This window comes from Peromyscus californicus, unplaced genomic scaffold (genome assembly GCF_007827085.1).
Source record: "Peromyscus californicus insignis strain IS unplaced genomic scaffold, ASM782708v3 Scaffold_8__1_contigs__length_139910024, whole genome shotgun sequence".
Classification (NCBI taxonomy): Eukaryota; Metazoa; Chordata; class Mammalia; order Rodentia; family Cricetidae; genus Peromyscus; species Peromyscus californicus.
The window spans coordinates 79,479,628-79,499,178 of record NW_026294606.1 but is presented as its reverse complement, the minus strand read 5'-3'; the positions used below and the strand labels follow the sequence as shown (position 1 = coordinate 79,499,178).

The window sequence follows — 19,551 nt, the reverse complement described above, 5'->3', positions numbered from 1 at the left end:
TAGATTATCATAAAGTTGAAATAATGATGACAGTATGCTGTTAGCACAGGAGGAAATGGGGGACAAAGGAACAGAGGAGCTTCTGGTTACAGGCCTGCAGGTGACAGCAGGCAGAGGTAGATAAAGAAATGAGTTTCATGAGATGCTCAAGCCTGTTCTGTAAATCTGTGTGAGTGACCTTGTTGTTTTGAAAGTTTCTTGTCACCTCTTCTCAGATGCCAGGATCATGGTGTTACAGAAAGGTAGCCCCAGTCGGTGAGAGGAGCGCACTTTGCGCTCCTGGACCTGTGGTTTCAGGTAGAATGTGACATTCTCAAGAATGCTCACACCAGGTGAAAAACGCTTGCTCCTGTACCAGGGTCAGGGAGTTGGCTCTGAGCTGCACTGCCACGGGAGCTGTGCTGGGTTCCTTGCGATGTGACATGTTCATGTGTTCAGAGGTTCTTACAGTATGGGGCAGTCCTAGTTCTTGCAGTATGGTTTGGGGAACCACAGACTCCCCAAGACTGTTTCATGGAACTAAAAGGTCAAAGCTGTTTTCCTGAGAATGTCCTGATGGGGTTTGCTGCTTCCACTGTGTGGACTATTGCATTCGTGGTTAAAAGTGCTGAGATAGCCCCCAGATCAAAGCGGGGACACTGAGCAGTGTTGGCCATCACCACACCAAGCACTCACGTAAAAAACCAAGAACTTATTTCAGTATGTGTTGAGGAAGCTGGAAAAATTACCAGCTACATTTCATCTTAGCTGTTGAGTCCTTGTTTGTTTTTTCTTTTAAGTCTGTTTAATAGAGAATAAATGAAAATATGTTTTGGGAATCTGATGATTGTAGACTGAAAGATGTATGTAAAATATTGGGCTGCTTCAGAACAAAGCAGTTTACCTACTTCTGGGTTGTATAATTCAAGTTGATTTTTTGTTGTTGACTCGCTGAAAGGTTCCCAAATATTCCTTGGCTACTCTCTCTAGAGTATTGTTCTGGGAACTGAGGGAATTTGGCTGTATAGAATGTTCTAAGGAGTAATTTCAAATGGAACCACCACATTTTCATCCAGCACAATAAAGTTAATGATTTGAGGCATTTTAATAATTTAACTCCAGCCTAAAAGCTGCTGTAGTACTTTCATTTTTTTAGGGTTTTGTAACTGTGTTCCCTACAGGGATTATTCATTTGCATAGAGATATTGCAGACACCTTGCCTGAAGGTGTACTTCCCTTTTGTAGGGTTTTGTAACCATATTCCTTCCAGGAATTATTCATTTGCATAGAGATATTGCAGACACCTTGCATGAAGACATGGTACTCATTGCTTCCAGCACTTTCCTGTAGAAGGCTTTTCATTGTTGGTATCCTCATCATCACCATGTTTTGCATATGTATTTGGAAAAGAATGGACTCAAAGCTTTGTGTCTCAGCTGTGCTTATGAACACGACTGCACCCACAAACTCTCTGTGATTCAGAAATCTACGGACAAAAGCATGAGAAGGATCTCTGTTGTAACTTGAAAAATAATTCTAAATGAGATGAACTGTTCTTTTCAGTGTGTTGGTACATGCCTTTAATCCCAGCACTCGGAAGGCAGAGGCAGGCGGATCTTTGTGAGTTGGAGGCCAGCCTGGTCTACAGAGCGAGATCCAGGAAAGGCGCACAGCTACACAAAGAAATCCTGTCTTGAAAAAACAAAAAAAAAAAAAAAAAAAAAAAGAAAGAAAGAAATGCAATGACTAAGGTGTACCTCAGAGGAAGCATGCTTACTGAGCATGTTTGCAGCCCTGGGTGCAGTCCTTAACACATTAAAAGAAAGGAAAAGGCATCAGGCCCAGGCCCAGGTGCCCAGCAGAATGAACCACATGAGCTGGATGGATGCAACAACTCTTGCAGACTCGGATGCACACTTGCCTGAGTGGTCTTCCTGAACATGAGTAGTGGCTGTCCCTTTTGTAACAACACTGTCATAAGTAAATTAACTGCTGTTCTTTTGGAAGCCAGAGGTAATTTGCATTAAGTTGCAAACTTAGCCTTTTAATTTCTACAGTAATTAGAAATTATGGGTAATTGCAAGCTTTTTAAATCGTATGGTTTAATATTTTATTAATAAATATTACTAGCAATGTAAATTATACTGCTGTGTGGCTAGCAGTATTAAGAGAAGTACATTTTTCCCCTGTGTCTTGGTTTTTGACAGTAAATGGATTTACTGTTAATGGCTTCCCCATAGCTATTATAAAAACAACAATATTTGCACCCATACTTTCTTAGTATTGGCAAGTATTATTTTTAATGCACTGCTAAGTTTAAAGGGAAGTACAGTAAAAATGCCTGTTTCAGAACTGAAGGGCAAACTGCATACTGTTAGCTGCTTCAGCTTGTGTTGAGCTGCGAAGGGACTGGTCAGGGGTGGGTATGGGTGTTACTCTCCTGAAATTTAGGCCAGGCATGAATGGAGAATTGTTTTTGTGGCACACATAGAAATTGCTCATTTGCTATGGTTACTCTATTAATAAGTGGGATGATAGGGAAATTCTTCCCCTTAAGGAGATGACAGAGAAGAGGCCTACCTCTTCTGTGGTGTGGTAGGAAGGAATGATTCTGCTTTAAGAATTTGTAACCACAGACCATTTGGTCCATGGCTTGCTTGAGATTTGATAATTGTTATTCACCAAGTCTGGCAATTTTACATGGGAAAGCAGCAGTCTGTTGCTGAGACTACAGGGTCAGTGATCAGAAGCTAAATAAATCTTCTAATTAAGCCGGGCAATGGTGGTGCATGCCTTTAATCCCAGCACTCGGGAGGCAGAGCCAGGTGGATCTCTGTGAGTTCAAGGCCAGCCTGGTCTACAGAGTGAGATCCAGGACAGGCACCAAAACTTCACAGAGAAACACTGTCTCAAAAAACAAAAACAGACAAACAAACAAAAAAACCCAACAAAACAACCTTCTAATTAAAAGCTAATTTCCAAAAAGGTCTACTACCAACCTTAGAGGCCTTTGTAGGAAACCCTATAAAAGACTCAGCTTAAATAATGAACTGATAGTTAACAGAATGTTGAGAGAAAGTGAAATTGGTTTTCCATGGAATCCAAGTATCTAGGCTGATTATGAAAGCCATGTTGGTGAATAGTTATCACAAAAATGGAATAATTATTGTTTTAACCAAGCAGTATAGAGTCTAGCTACAAATTTTATGTATTTTAAAATTTATTGTGATTTGCACTTATATTTTAGATAGGATTTCCCTTTGATGCCCAGGGTGGTCTTTTGTATTTCTGGGCTTTGGCAAACCTCCTGAGTAAGTACCATAGCTGGAGTGCAGGCAGGTTCTACTGTGCCCAGATGTGTTTCATTTTAAAAAATACTTATTTTTAAACAATGTATGTGTGTATGTGCATGTCAGTGTAGATGACTGTGGAGGCTAGCAGGGTCAGAATTCCCTAGAGTTAGAGTGACTACAGGAAGTAAAGTGATCAGTGTGGGTGCTGGGTGTAGCTGGGAAGGTTTCTTCAATCCTGCCCAGCCCCACGGTCCTGCAGCCACTTATAAAATAATCACCCAGAGGCTTAATATTATTTACAAACTGTATGGCCTATGGCAGGCTTCTTGCTAGCTAGCTCTTTCATCTTTAATTAACCGATTTCTATTAATCTGTGTTTTGCCACATGGCCATGGTGTTACAGGTCTGCTAGCATCTTGCTTCTCCTTTGGCGGCGGTTGGCGTCTCCTCTGCCTCTGCCTTTCTTCTTCCTCTCTCTCTCTTGGATTTCCTGCCTGGCTATGATCTGACTCGCCATAGGCCAGAGCAGCTTCTTTATTAAATGATCATTACAACACATACTCAAAGCATACAGAAAGCTATCCCACAGCAGCTGTGAACCAAACTTGAGTACTCTGCGAGAGCAATAGCTGCTCTTAACCACTGGGCAGTCCCTTGAGCCCTGGTATGTGAGTTTTAAATATCATTAAAATCAGTGGGAAGAGATTAAGTGGGTGTCTTGGTGACTTCTCCTTTTGCTGTTATTAAATGTCTGACAAAACCAACTTAAGGGGGGCAGTATTTTGGCTCACATTCAAGGCTGTGGTCCCTCGTGGCAGGGGAGTCACAGCAGCCGGAGCCTGAGGCAGCTGGTCACACTGCATCTACAGTCGAGAAGCGGAGAGCCGTGGATGCTTGTGTTTGGCTCACCTCTCCCTTTCATGCAGTTCAGGATCCATGGAACCCAGAAGGGATGTGTCTTCCCACTTCAGTAAGCCTAATCAAGATAACCTGCTCTCCCACAGTCGTGCGTAGGCGGGTCTCTAGGTGACTCTAGCGCTCATCAAGTTGACAGCTGAGATTAACCATCACGGTGGGGCTGCCTTTTGGGAAAAGAGGAAGCTAGAGGCCGTCGTGACTGCAGTGGAGAGTTTCTTGTACACAGTGACCCTGGAACACTGTCAAGAAGCCTCAGGAATCTCTCTGGTCTTAGGGTAGAAAAGCACAGTGCACAGCCCAGAAAGAAAAAGCCCAAGGTATTTAGCTATTCAAACAGTGCCTGCTTGTCTAGGGCCACTGTATTGTTTAAGACAATTGACAAGTAGAACAAAAACGGAATTTTTTAAATTTTCATTTTTAACTGTATACGTTCATGTGTTATAGCACTGTCTCCACTGGAGACAGAGGTAACAGCGGATAGTGTTTGTGGGTACATGCTTGCAAGTGTATAAGGAAGGATACAGCACTTTCAGCATTATTTTTCCTCTTGGAGGACATGAGGAAAGAGAAGGAAGGTGGAGTTTGTAGCCATCTCTCTCATGGTTTATTTTATACGCTGTCTAAAGTATGTATACTAAACGTCTGTTTGGTCTTGATACTCAATACAGGTGTTCCCTTTTCTTTCTTTTTCTTTTTAACTAACTTTTTTTGAGATGGGATTATACTATGTAGACCAAGCTGGCCCTAAACATGGGATCCTCTTGTCTTGGTCTCTGGAATGTGGAAATTATAGGTATGTGCTACCATGCTTGGCTGGTTTCTTTTCTTTAAGGTTAAACTCATTTCAGAAATGAAACATTATATTAGTTACTCTTCTCATCCCTGTCATGAAACACTGACAAAAAGCAACTTAAGGAAGGAAGGGTTTATTTTAGCTCACAGCTGGAGGGTACAGCCCATCATGTAGGGAGTTCATGGTGGGCACATGAAGCAGTGGGTCTCATTGTACCCACAATAAGGAAGTAGAGAGAGGTGAACACTGGTGCTCATCTTTATCCCTTTTCCTTTAGGTTTGGGACACAAGTCCATGGGATGCTGTATTTAGAGTGGGTTTCCCCCACCTTAATTAATCTAATCTAGAAACTCCCTCATAGACATGACCCAAGCTTTGTGTCCTAGGTGATTCCAGGTCCCGTCAAGTTGACAGTATCAACCATTACACAAACTTGAGCTTTGTGTGTGAGGCTTTTTAGGGTTTTGTTTCTTTCTGGGCATGGAACCCAGGGCCCTGAATATGATAGGCAAGTATCTTCCACTACACTACATTCTCATCTCTACATGTTTGAGAAACTTCTAAAGGCGTGGCTCAGTGGTACACTTGCCTGGCATGCACAGGCTTTGATTCTATTCTCAGCCCCTCCCTCCCATGTTTTAAAGCACAAGCGTTGTATGCTCCATATCATGACTAAAATGAATACAAGCAAAATCCCTGTGGAGTCTTCGCATATCCCTCGTCATTGTACATGTCTCGTGAATGGAAAGCAGAGGTGAGACTTGGAGGAGAAAGCGTGTTATTTCATGTACCATTTACTCCATGTCTTTGTCACACTACCAGTAGTGCAACTGATCATGTACCGTACAGATAGTGTGCTTAAGTAGTTCTAAAACGATGATAGAAATTAAACTGACAAAAACCTACACTGATTGTCACCCAATTCCATGTGTAAGAAATACATTTGTCTGCAGCATGTTGCACATGTGCAGTGCTCAGCAAACTGCATGGAGTCTGGAGAGGGTGTGTGCACTCCCACATCTTGTCTTCTCTTACAAAGGTTGAAGATGCCTACACTCTTGATACGTGTTATTTTTAGATTGGCTCGGAATCCTCATGGAATAGATGTTTCAGTCAATGTCTTTATAAACAAGCAGAATTCAAACAGAGTAGTATGGTTTATCTTTTGTTTGCCAATAATTTTTATGATGCACATGATTTAACTTTAAGGTTGAGAGAAAGAAAGATTTAAGATAAAGATGGAAAAATAAAAACAATAGAAAATAGAAATGGCAGAATAATTTAAAAGGTGCTTCCCTGACAATATATAAACTACATGTTAGTTGTATGAGGGGATGAAAGGCAAAAGGAGAGAGAACACCAAGAGAAGCTGGAATGTAGAAAAGGGTAAAAGAAAATTCAGTAAGTTTTAAGAGTGTCTTTTCCTTAAAATAGACCAGGTAAAGTTTTAAAAGACCAGATGAGAAATAAGTTATTCCATTTTCTACAACTCATAGAAGAGAGAGGAGCCTTAAAGGGAGGAACCACTCTAACCAAATGGGAAGGAATCAAGTTGGGCGGGAAAGTGCCTCTCCTAAATACAACAGACCCTCCGATTCGGAGCCCAGCATTTGGATGTTGAAACAGGAGAATGTAACGCAGGAGGCATTTTCAAAACACATCAAAAGATGGGATGCTTTCACATTTTAAAAACCAGTTGTTCTAGTTACATTTCTGTTGCTGTGATAAACACCACGACCAGCAGCAACTTAGGGAGGAAAGGCTTTATTTCAACACATCTGTCCAGGTCACAGATCATCATTAGAAGAAGTCACCACCACAGGAACTCAAGCAAGAACTGAACTTCTTCATGGTGGAGAATACTGCTGACTAGCTTGCTCTCTGCTTCATGCTCAGCTAGCTTTTTTAATTCAGCCCAGACCCACCTGCCTAAAAGCAGGTCCACGTATTAGTGGTTGGGCCCTCCTACTTCAATCTTTAATCAACACAGTCTCTCACAGACATGCCCACAGGTCAGTCTGATCTGAGCAGTTCCTCAATTGAGGATTTCTCTTTTCAGGTGACTCTTCAGTGTGTCAAGTTGAGGATAAAATCAGCATATTAATAAATATAACACTGGGCACTTAGACTCAATGGAGACAGTGCCAGAAAGCAAATGTTGGCCTCAAGAAGATTAATGGTGAAATTCTAAAGAGAAAATAAAACAGAGGAATCCCACAGCACAGTAAAAGTATAGTATAGTAGTGTTTGCTCAAAAGACAGTGGGTAAACTTGAATACTTTTAAATATTCTTGATGAGTTTATAATGCTGAGTTCACATGATAGTTTGTACTTATTAGGTGAAGCAATAAAGTATCACATTAAAATAAGGATGTGGATTCTTACCAGTCTTATTTTTAGGCCCAAACATAGACTGTTAGTAGCATCAGATTTGAAAGGGGAACATACAGTTGGCTCTGTTGCTTTTGCACAATGGTTTTTGTTGTATTTGATGGCTTAAACTTTCTCCTTTTTTAAAATCGTCTTCTGCCCCTCCCCCCGACCCATGACATTTCATTACTTAAAAAAAAAATAGGATCCATCATTGCTTGAAAAAAAAATAAAGTACCTCCAATCCTAATAATTTCTAACTCTTCCTGACTGTAATGTTCTTTTTAATAATCAGAATTACCCTACCTCCCACATCTATATTTTAAGTAAATAAAGTAGCCAGGGCAGTGGTGCACACCTGTAATTCCAGTGCTTGGGAGACTCGAACAGGAGACTGCAAGCTTGAGGCCAGCCAGGGTTACAGAGAGGCCTTATCTCTGAAAACAAAATGCTGCAAAGGACAACAAAATAGAGAAAGTTCACAGAGAAGTTTCTGTATGCAGGAGTGAGCCAGCAGCAGGACACTAGGAGCACTGTAGAAAGATTATCAAGCAGGCAGTATCAGTGTTATTTTAACAATGAAAAAAATGAAGATTATAATAACATTTGCCTCTTCCCTCCCTCTAAACCCTCCCAAGTACCCTCTTCTTTGCTCTCTTTCAAATTCAAGGCCTCTTTTTCTTTAATTGTTGTTGTTGTTGGTGGTGGTGGTGATGGTGGTGGTGGTGGTGGGGTGTGTGTGTGTGTGTGTGTGTGTGTGTGTGTGTGTGTGTGTGTATTCCTAAATACATAAATATAACCTGCTCAGTCTGTATAATGTTACTTTTAAGTATATGTTTTCATGGCTGACTGTTTGGCATTGGATAGCTAGTTGGTGTGCTCTTCCCTGGGGAAGACTTTCTCTTGCTCTCAGCATTTATTAGTTGCCTGTAGTTCTTTGCATAGGATTGCGATGTTGTGAGCCTCCACTCCAGTCAGCATTAGCCTGTCTATTGGCGCCATCCTTATTCAGAACTGTCAGAAGCTAACCAGAAGTCTCACCAACGTGGCTGCCTAGACGTGGCCTGAGCAAGAGTCAGTGTTTCAATACCTAGAAGCCAGGTGAAGGACCACAGGGATGGCTTACTTAATCACATCCAGGTGACTGTGGTGGCCGTGCCCCTCCCCCCAGTTTAAATGCCCTGTACAGTCATGGAGGAGTTTAGTTTCAGTGACTGCATGGCAACTACTTACTAAATTCCATGTATAGTTTGATGATTGAAGCTTCACTTCAGGTTACATGTGTGATTAACATCATACATTGACAGCAGATTTCCTTACTAAAACTGAACATTTACTCTTAAAATGTATCCAATTGAAGGTGACTATAGCTTTCTTTCAAAATTGGTTGCATATAGAAATGAACATGTTTTTTGTTTGTTTGTTTGTTTGAGATGGTTGTGTCCTCAAACACCCTGTATAGCTGAAGATGACCTTGAACTTCTGATCCTAAGTGCTGGCATTAAAAATGTGCCTCTTAAGTGTGAGCCTCTGTTTACTCTAACAGGAAGCATTCTAAACAGCGACTGTAGTAAAGCTAGGTGAGTTTTATCATAGTCTAAGGTAGTGTCCGATGGTTGGATACGACAGAGCAGCCCAGTGCTAGGTAATTGTTTAAATACAATACATTTAGCTTTCAGTATGCCTGAGTTTTGTTTCAAATCATTATTTCATGCTTTGCTAAAAATTATTTCATGTCTTAACATTCTTTACAATTTGTGATAAATATTTAAACTTAAAGGCTCCAAGATATTAAATTAAAAACAATTTACTCTGCTCATTCTGGTAAGGCCATAACTGTCACAGACCTTTCCCCATGTCCTACCTTTTATACCAAGTTGCCAAAAGTAATAGGATCTGCTCTCAGCAGGAGCGTCTAGCCAATCAAAATACAATCTCTCCTGCAGACTCTTACAAGGGGTTGGCTAGCTTTGAGTATAATTAACAGGAGCTGGTGAGACATTGTTTTTCAAACACAGGAGAGGATAGTTTTCTTGACTGTGAGTAAGAACAGGCTGAAGTAGAGCTGGAGTTTTAAATGCTGTGAAGAAAACATGAATGAGGATGCTTATTCACACATTGGTCAAAGAGGGTTTCACTTACTACACCACAACACATTTTAAAAGATCTATTATATCATTTTATGTCTGTATGTGTGGCTATATGTGGGTATGTGGGTGTGTGTCAGGGCCGTGGAGGCAGAGGCAGCGGAGCTGGAGTGACAGGTGATTGTGAGATGCCTGATGTGGAAGCTGGGATTTGAACTTGAGTCCACAGAAAGAGCATTATGCACTCTTAACTGCTGAGTCGTCTCCCCAGCCCAAATATTTTTTAAAGAAACTCAGTTTGCTACATCCTTGCATGTGTTTCTTGGGTCCTGATGATGAGACACGGAAGAGGGGTTGGTTTTACTTTTTAATATTATTTACTTGTTTGACAGTATGGGGCATGGTGTTATTTAACTCAAATAGTGAGGATGCCTGAGGTCCAAAGAAATCCCTTAATTTCTCTGAGATTTGAATTTGGGAGGTGACCGCAATGGCGGTGGGTGGGGGGGTGACAAGTTGTGGGAACAGCATGCTGAGTCAGGTGCATGTGTGCCTGGCTTCATCAGCCCCCAGACCCTGCTTACCCTCTTTGCAGCGCCTGCAGGCCAGCTGAAGAAGGGTACCGCTCCTCATGGCTTTGCTTCGTTCAGAATGGATTTTTGTTGTTGTTTTGTGGGAGCGTATGCTACAGATGATACTTGAAATCTTGAGGCAGTGTAGCTCACAAACCGTGGGCTCTGTTTGGGATGAGACACGAGACTTTCACTGCTTTTACTCTCTTTGAGGGTACTCTTGCCCTTTGACCCGTGACAGCCATTGGTGGATGGCACACGCCATCTCTGCCGTCCTTCGGGTTGATTTGAACACATGACTTTAAAATGGTTGAGAGACCTGATTCTGTTCATAGTAATGAAAGTATCTGAAGTGTCTGTGATGCTTTGCCAGCAGGTGAACTCATACTGCTCTGATTTTCTTCCAGATTCATGAAAAACTCCACTACTATGAGAAGCAGAGCCCCGTGCCCATTCTTCATGGTGCAGCAGCCTTGGCTGATGATGTAAGTGTGCCTTTCTGGGTTTGTAGGATGGATCAGCCACGGACCTGTCCCGAGCGGGACCCACCCCACTGCAGACAGATGTGTGTGATTCTTTGAGTGAAAACTAGAAGAAGTTGCAAATGTTTCCCAAATCCCTGTCATCACCAAGCTTGTACTGATGCTGTGTGGATTTCTACCCACTTTCTTTTTCTAAAATAGTGCATAAAGCTACCCTGGTATTATGCCTCAGTGACTATGTAATAGAAATTGTAGGCTTCAAATTCTATACAGAGAAAAACTGTCTGGCATCAGTGTTCTGTGAAAGTCACACAAGGGGAATGCTTTGGAGAAATAAAGACAAATGAGATAGTTACATTGCTGACAGTACCAAAATGACAGATACTAGGATAGGAATTGGGCATATTAAACCCATAAAAGGCAGGATTGTTTTTAAAATGGATTATGGAGCATAGTAATGATTTATGGATATTAGACCATTCCAAATTACCTTCATAACCAAAAAATAAGTTTTAGAAGCATTTGGCATTGATGGAGTAGTTAATTTCCTGTCGCTATAATTTTATTTTAAGCCTGGGGAAGGAGAACTCACTTGCTGATTCCTACTGTTAGCTTTCAGCCTCGGATGAATTGAGAACACACCTGGATAAACTGTAAGGGCGCGGAGCTAGACAAACGTGTGCTGGTGTGTGGTACTGAGTGCTCTATCTTATTGTTGCTCTTCAGTTGTGCCCTTGGCGTACAAAGCAAGCTGTAATTCGGTGTTGCAGAATGTCAGGGCCCCAATACAATCAAGAAATCAACCATCTTCCAAAGTTGATTTTATATCCTGATATGTGAAATAAAGCCCCATAACATTCGAGTTGATGGCTGGTTAGTCCCAGGCACGTCCCTTTTGTTTTTCTCTGCAGACATGAGTATGTTTTAACACATGTCCCATAAAGAAGTGTACTTGTGCAGCACATAACCCAGACTTTTTAAAGGTGAATAAAGGTGTAAAGATAGTTGTATAAGTTGCTGCAGTTGCAACTTGAAGGAGCCTTAAAAACCAGAATGAAAACACGGAGGGTAGGGAGGTTTGGAAATAACTGTGTGGAAACTAACACCCCCTCCCAAGCAAAATATAACAACTTCTTTTAAAGATCTTTTTTTTACCATTTTTTGTTTGTGTGTGTGTGCACATGCACCTGTGGGGACCAGAAGAGGGTGTCTAATCCCCTGGAACTGGAGTTACAAGTGGTTGTGAGCTGCCTGATATGGGTGCTGGGAACCAAACTCAGGTCTTCTAGAAGACCAACAGATATTCTTACTGCTGAACCTTCTCTCCAGCCCCCAATTTTGCTTTTGTTTGTTAAATAAAAAAGAATCCAAGGCAGGGAATATCACTCAGCATCAGAGTATGTCACAAACAGGTGAGAAGCCATGGATTCAAGCTCCAGAACTTCCAGAAATAAACACACTTTAGAATCCATGTAATTATGATAAACCGTAGTGTTTAATTCAGTGGAGTAGTGGATCTAAATGTTAAAACACATGTGTGTAACAAGTAAAGACCTGTTTTTATAGGTTAAACATCATATAAAAATTCTACATATCAATAAAATAAAAGCTATTTTGTAGTGTAATTGATGAATCTATCAATTTCCTCTGATTTTTGCCTTCTGTATATTCTATATATTGTACCTCTGCAGAAAGCTCCTCTTCCATAGATAAAAACCACCTTGTCCTGCCAGCATTGTGGGGACAGTGGGGGCAAATGGCAGTTTCATGTCATGTTTTAAGAAGAGATACTAAATATATACTCTAAAAATACACCATACATTTCATAATTCTAATCTTTTTTGTACTGTTGAATCTTGAATCTTGTTTTTAACTCTTTCTCTCTCTCTCTCTCTCTCTCTCTCTCTCTCTCTCTCTTTGTGTGTGTATGTGTGTGTGTGTGTGTGTGTGTGTGTGTGTGTGTGTGTGTGTGTGTATTTCTTATAGCCTAAAATTGACTAGCAAATGCTGGGAAATTCTCTTTTTACATTTTACCTTGTTTATAATCAGCAAATGATAATTGTATGTATTTATGGAATGTGGTTTAGTACCCTTGCACACACATACGCATTTTATAAGAATCAGCTCAAGGCAGTTAGCTTGTTTGCTACCTCAACATACTTCTTTATGGTGAAAACATTCCACATCTCTTAGTGGAGAGCAGGTTCAAAATTCCAGTGTTTTCTTCTGAACCAGCAGGTAGGCATTCTTGATGATTACAATAAAGTAGCTCTGACATTGTTGTTACCAGAGTAGTTGCCGAACTGTTATGGGTTCATGATGAACTTGGCTCATATTTAATAGACTTTGTAGACCATGTACAGAAACACAGTAAAAGCCGCAGACCATTGACTCTGTTAGGAGCACTGGTGTTCTTTTTATCCCAGCTCTGCACAGCACAACTACTGTGGGTTTCTGGAAGTCCTGAGGATTTCACCACCTCATTCAGAAGCTGTCTTTTTTGCTTTTTTGTACACTGTCAAAGCCGATCCAGCCCTTTTTACAAATGGCCCTTTGTCTGTGTGCAGAAGACCATTCACACAGATGAAGTGCTGGGATTTGCCCTCCTGGCAGTAAATCAGGAGGTGAACTGGCTGATGGGATTGCTCCAGTTGTGCTCAGATCCGAGGCTTGGATCTGGTCTGCCATGGGCCTGGAAAGAAGAGCTTGGGTTGATGGTCTGCTTCATTTCATGCCGACTTACCCTGTAGCCCTGGAAAGCAATAGCTTTGAGCAAACCAGATTCAGTCGTGACACGGCGAACCTAATGGTGTTCTGCGAACTGTTGCTCACATTGCTGTAATCTCCCTTGCAGCTGGCTGAGGAGCTACAGAACAAGCCACTAAACAGTGAGATCAGAGAGCTGCTGAAACTGCTGTCAAAACCGAATGTGAAGGTGAGAACGTGCTGCACCTGTAATGTACGCCTTCTCCAGGGCTGCTTACGGGGCTGCGGGCGAGTCACGTCACATGTTTGCATCTTCAAGTAACTGTTCATTCAAACAGTGTACCCCAAATTGTATCGGGGAAAACTGAGCTTCTTCAAGAGTATGATGAAGTGCTTAAGCTGTACAGGACTGTCATTGCAAGCCAGAATCAGAGTAAACAAGTTTGATTTGCTTTGAAAGTCAGGTTTCCATTGATGTAGTAGGTACAGAAGAGAGACCCTGTGGTGATTTCAGGCTGGCTTATTCTTCTTGGCTAATTGATGGTAGGTGCTTCACGACAGGAGGATTTCAGCATTTCTGTTCCTCCTTCCTTAGCATCTCCCACTTCCTGTTCTTCCTGTTTCACGATGCCATTCTGTGTTACAGAGCGGAGTGGTTTTCAAGTATAGAATAATTGCGGAACATTGGCGGCCAGACCTCAGTTCTCTTGTTTTCACTACTTGGTGATTTTATCACTGTCCTTCCTCCAGATGGAAGGTATCTAGAGAAAGTGATTCATAGTTTTCCTGCTCTTGTTCTGAGGTCATGAATGCATGGAATCAGACTGTGTAAAGTCCTGTAATGTATACATTTTGACACGACACTGTTGCCATTATGTATAAAATATTGTCTCATCTGAATTCTGTAATTAAATGATGGATTATTTTGTGAAGATTACTAATAATAGTAGGATATTGGGTGAGATTTCTTTTTTAAATAATATTTTATTAATTCTTTGAGAATTTCATAAAATGTATTTTGATCATGTTGATTGCCCACCACCAACTCCTTCAAGATGAGAAACCTGATTTTTGCCCTTCTGGGAGAAATGTCTTTTGGGGCCATGCTCTATTTGCTCTTAAAATTACATTTTAAAAAATATAGTGATGAATCAGAGTTGGAGTAAAACATGCATAGACTATGATGTCTAATCCCTAGAGAGAATGTACGAATACATGACTGTAAAGAGTAAATGGACTATAAATGGTACCATAAGCCTAATTGATTTGTAATGGCTCAGGAAGTTAAATTTTAATTCTAAAGCAAGATAAGATTGGAGCAAATGTTGCTTGATGTTAAGGTGCTTCGGGAAGGAAGCTTTTCAGTCAGACAATGCTCTGAAGATTGCTCCGTTTGGTTTTGTACTTCCTGTAAGAAATTATCATCAGCCACGGCAGGGTGTGGTGGCTGTGAGAGGCTGGTTAAATTCTCTAGTGAGATTGATTTCTTGGTTCAAAAATACTAAGAAGTTGAAAGCAATGTTTCAGATGAGAAATGAAAGGTTTTGCTGTTCTATCCAATAGTGCTTGAAGTGAAATTAGCTAATAATAAGGACATCATTCTGGGTAGAAAATTTTATTTGGTTTAAAAGTCAGCGTTATTCAATGACATTGTGAATATCTATATGATAAAACTTCACAGTGATTGAATAACTAAACTTCATCATGTGGAAAATATGTTAGATGGATGATCTGTTTAGTTTTTATGTTTATAAAGCACTGTGACCCAAACCTGGATGCAAGGTTAGCATGAAAGATGTATTTTCAAGGAATATACATGGAGAGTGGATGGGAGCCAGACATGGTATTTCAGTGAGTAGCCTCACTCTGTGACGAGTGTATTTTTCTTCTGTTGTTGACTTAACCTTTGACATTAGTCTCCTTGAAGGAATTTCTATAGCTGCCACCTCTTGAGTGTCACTTTTATGGGTAATTCTTTTAAAAAGCTTATCTTACTAACAAATTTTAGGGGTTCTTTTAGAAATAATCACTTAATTCTATTATCCCAGGAAGCAAGATAAATAGAATACAGTATCTCTACAATTCTTATATAATATAAGCAGTTTTTAAATTTTTAGTGGATAAAGGAAATTGCTTAATTTTAGACTGCTATTCTGTTTCTGTTATTTGACAGTACTGAGGAGAGACCTGAGATGTACCCCCAGAATAGTAAGACTTTTTTTCCCCCCAAACATATCAAGATATGTTCAGTCAAATACATGGTGACTATAGAATAATAACATATAGACCTCACAGGCTTGCCACATTTTTCTTGGGTAAGTTTTATAGCTTATTTTTGGTAATTTGCAAATGAAATGAGATATACCTCCAACCATTGTTTCTTAGATGTCTATTTAGTGCCTGTTTTGTGCCAGGCTCCCTCAGTAGAACTTGTGGATGATCTGTTTAAATAATGGAGGTGGTAGGAGAGGTGCCCATTGAGCAAAGAAACACAGCAGATAATGTGGAATGACAGAAATGCATATTTGGGTTGAAGAATTGACTTGTGGGTGAGCGTGAGGTAGACAGAAGAGGCCAGAGATGTCCATAGTGGGTTGGGTGTGAGATGTGAAGACTAAATGCTTTAGGTAAAGTTGAATAGTACACGAAGTCTTAATAAAAAGAAGAGGTTGTAAAGGTTGAAGCTACAAAGTAAGCTTCATTGGCCAGACAGTACTGTGTGCTAGAAGACAGGCAAGAGCTTGGAGCTGAGCTTGCCTAGCGTGGTCTGCGATTGCACTGCTGTTTTTAATAGGCTTTCTTTTATCTTCAGTGGCTGCGCTATTAGGGAGATAAATGATATGACCACCCTAGTTGTAAGCATTTGAAGAAATTGGGATTTCATTCTGAGTGCAGGGGAAAGCCATCAAAAGGATTTCAGTAGCAAGGTGACAGGATCCCTCCCTGTGTGGAGTGCAGTGAGGAAGTAAAAGTCCTGCTGAAGAGGAGAGCCAACTGGGAGTCTGTTGAAAGGACTCCAGTGCAACATGCTTGTGGCCCTGCTGGAGACAGGGCACGGTCCATTTTTGAGGCACAACTGTACACATAATATTGGGATAAATGGATAATCAGAGGCAAAAATAAGAGAAATCCATATTACAATGAATTCCAAATAGATTCAAGGTTTAAGTGTGTGTGTGTGTGTGTTTCAGTGGAAGCATATTTGCCTAGTATCTTTGATACCTTGCAGCAGGTATGCGCGCGCACACACACACACACACACACACACACACACACACACACACACACGTATATATGAGTAGGGAAATGTTAGTTATAGGATCACAGAGCAGGGAAGTAGTCTCAAGCACAGAGACACATAGACAGATAGACAGACAGACCCACAGAAAAGCAGTTTTTCAAACATGCTGAATACATTATACAAATGATTTAGGTATCTATCCTTAGTGAGATAGAAGGGTTGTTAATTACTGACCTCTATCTCTAGCACTGTGTTTACATCATGGGAAATTTCAAGTAATTTAAAGTCCGTGGAAATCAAGCAGCACTGGAATCTTTGTTCCTTGGTAGTACTTTTGTAAGTCTCCCTCTCTCCATGTGTGTGTGTGTTCACTTGAATGTGCGTATTTATTTGCATGAAGGTCTGGACTGGCTGGTTTTGTGTGTCAACTCCACATAGGCTAGAGTCATCAGAGAGGAAGGAGCCTCAGTTGAGGAAATGCCTCCTTGAGATCCAGCTGTAAGGCATTTTCTCAGTTAGTGATCATGATGGGTGGTGCCATCCCTAGACTGGTAGTCCTGTTTTCTATAAGAAAGCAGGCTGACCCAGGGCACATTCTGTGCCCCACCCCCATCTCAGCACCAGCAAGGCTGCTGGACCCTGCCCCCAACTCTGGTGGAATTCCACTGCTCTGGTGCAGTTCCCACAAGCCAGCTATGAGGTGAGTGACCCTTCTGCTAGCTGGACGTCACCACTCACTGGATCCTGTTATCCCAAGACCCACTCCGCTGTCTGACTCCCCCCTCCACCTCATCATCATCCCCATGACCAGCCCTTCCCTGCAACTCCAACAGACTCCATAGGCCCAGGTACAGCCACACCAGTCAGAAGGACACCACTCCTCCACTGGGCCCCATAGCCCAAGGCTCCACAAACCTCAATACAGATACTGGACCTGAAGACATGCCAGTCACCAGAACCCTTGGCCACCTAGGCCAGAAGACAAGAGAGGAAACAGAAAACAAAGGAACAATACACACTTCCATCAAAGACAAATGCAAGAATCAACAAATAGACCTATAATCATCCCAAATCCAGATGCCTAAACGCCAGTGTAAGAACACAGTCAATAACAGAAAGAACGATGTCACCACCAGAACCTGGTGATCCTACAACAGCAAGACCTGGACATTCCAATGCAGCTGAAGCACAAGAAAACAACCTTAAAAATAACTTTATGAAGATGATAGAGACTCTTAAAGAGGAAATGAAAAATTCCCTTAAAGAAATTGAGGAAAAGACAAACAAAAAAAAAAAATGGAAGAATCAATAAACCTCTTAAAGCCAAGAAAGCCAAGAAAAAACAATCAAACAGGTGAAGGAAACAGTTCAAGACCCGAAAATGGAAATAGAAACAATAAAGAAAACACAAACCAAGGGAATTCTGGAAATGGAAAATCTGATTAAGTGAACAGGAACTACAGATGCAAGCATCACCAACAGAATACAAGGGATGGAAGAGAGAATCTCAGACATTGAAGATACAATAGAGGAAATAGATTCATCAGTCAAAGAAAATGTTAAATCTAAAAGATTCCTAATACACATACACACACAAAAATCCAAGAAATCTGGGATACCATGAAAAGACCAAACCTAAGAATAGTAGAAATACAAGAAGGAAAGTCCCAGCTTCAAAGGCACAGAAAATATATTCAGCAAAATCATAGAAGAAAACTTTTCCAACCTAAAGGACATCCCTATAAAGATATAAGAAGCTCACAGAGCAACAAATAGACTGGACTATAAAAACAGTTCCATTGCCACATAATAATCAAAACACTAAACACAGAATAAAGAATATTAAAAGCTGCAAAGGAAAAAGGCCAAGTAAAGACAGACCTATCAGAATTACATCTGACTTCTCATTTGAGACTCTAAAATACAGAAGGGTCTGGACAGACATCTTGCAGACTCTAAAAGACCATGGATGCCAGCCCAGACTACTATACCCAGCAAAACTTTTAATCTCCATGAACAGAAAAAACAAGATATTTCACGACAAAAACCCCCAGCCCTACAGAAGATACTAGAAGGAAAACTCCAACCCAAGAAAGTTAACTGCATCCACAAAAACACAGGCAATAGATAATCTCACACTAGCAAAACCCAAAAAAGGGAAACAACACACACACACACACACACACACACACACACACACACACACACACACACGCACTCTACTATTATCAACAAAAAAAAAAAAACCCAAAACAAAAAAATAACAGGAATTAACAATCTCTGGTCAGTAATATCTCTTAATATCAATGGACTCAGTTTACCAATAAAAAGACACAGGCTAACAGAATGGATATGAAAACAGGATCCATTCTTCTACTGCATACCTCAACTTCAAAGTCAGACATTACCTCGGCATAAGGAGTTGGAAAAAGATTTTCCAATCAAATGGACCTAAGAAGCAAGCTGGTGTAGTTACCCTAATATCTAACAAAATAGACTTCAAACTAAAATTAATCAAAAGAGATGGAGAAGGATATTTCATATTTATCAAAGGAAAAACTCATGAAGATGAAGTCTCAATTCTGAACATCTATGTCCCAAATACAAGGGCACTCACATTTTTTAAAAGAAGCATTACTAAGACTTAAACCACATATTAAACCCCACACATTAATAATGGGAAACTTCAACACCCACTCTCACCATTGGATAATTCTTCCAAGCAGAAACTAAACAGAGAAATAAGGGAGCTAACAGATGTTAAGACTCAAATGAATGTAACAGACATCTACAGAACAATTCACTCAAACACAAAAGAATATACCTTCTCAGCACCTAATGGAACCTTCTCTAAAACTGGCCACATACTTGGTCACAAAGTGAATCTCAACAGATACAAAAAAAAAAAATTGGAATAACCCCCTGTATCTTATAGGATCACCATGGGTTAAAGTTGGAGTTCAACAATAACATAAACTACAGAAAGCCTACAAACTCATGGAAACTGAACAACTCTCAACTGATTACTACTAGGTCAAGGAAGAAATAAAGAAAAAATTTAGAGACTTACTAGAATTCAATGAAAATGAATGCACAACATACACAAACTT

General features: G+C 40.6%; 1 protein-coding gene across 3 annotated transcripts in view; it reads left to right on the top strand.

Moving 5' to 3' along the window:
• Mpp7 (MAGUK p55 scaffold protein 7) overlaps window positions 1–19,551 on the top strand; it is a 209,649-nt gene that overhangs the window by 122,259 nt on the left and 67,839 nt on the right. For all 3 annotated transcript variants that reach the window (XM_052727335.1, XM_052727333.1, XM_052727334.1), the window contains 2 exons: window positions 10,420–10,497; window positions 13,349–13,429. In XM_052727335.1, coding sequence (XP_052583295.1) covers window positions 10,420–10,497; window positions 13,349–13,429 — 159 coding nt within the window. The remainder of the gene's footprint in view (window positions 1–10,419; window positions 10,498–13,348; window positions 13,430–19,551) is intronic.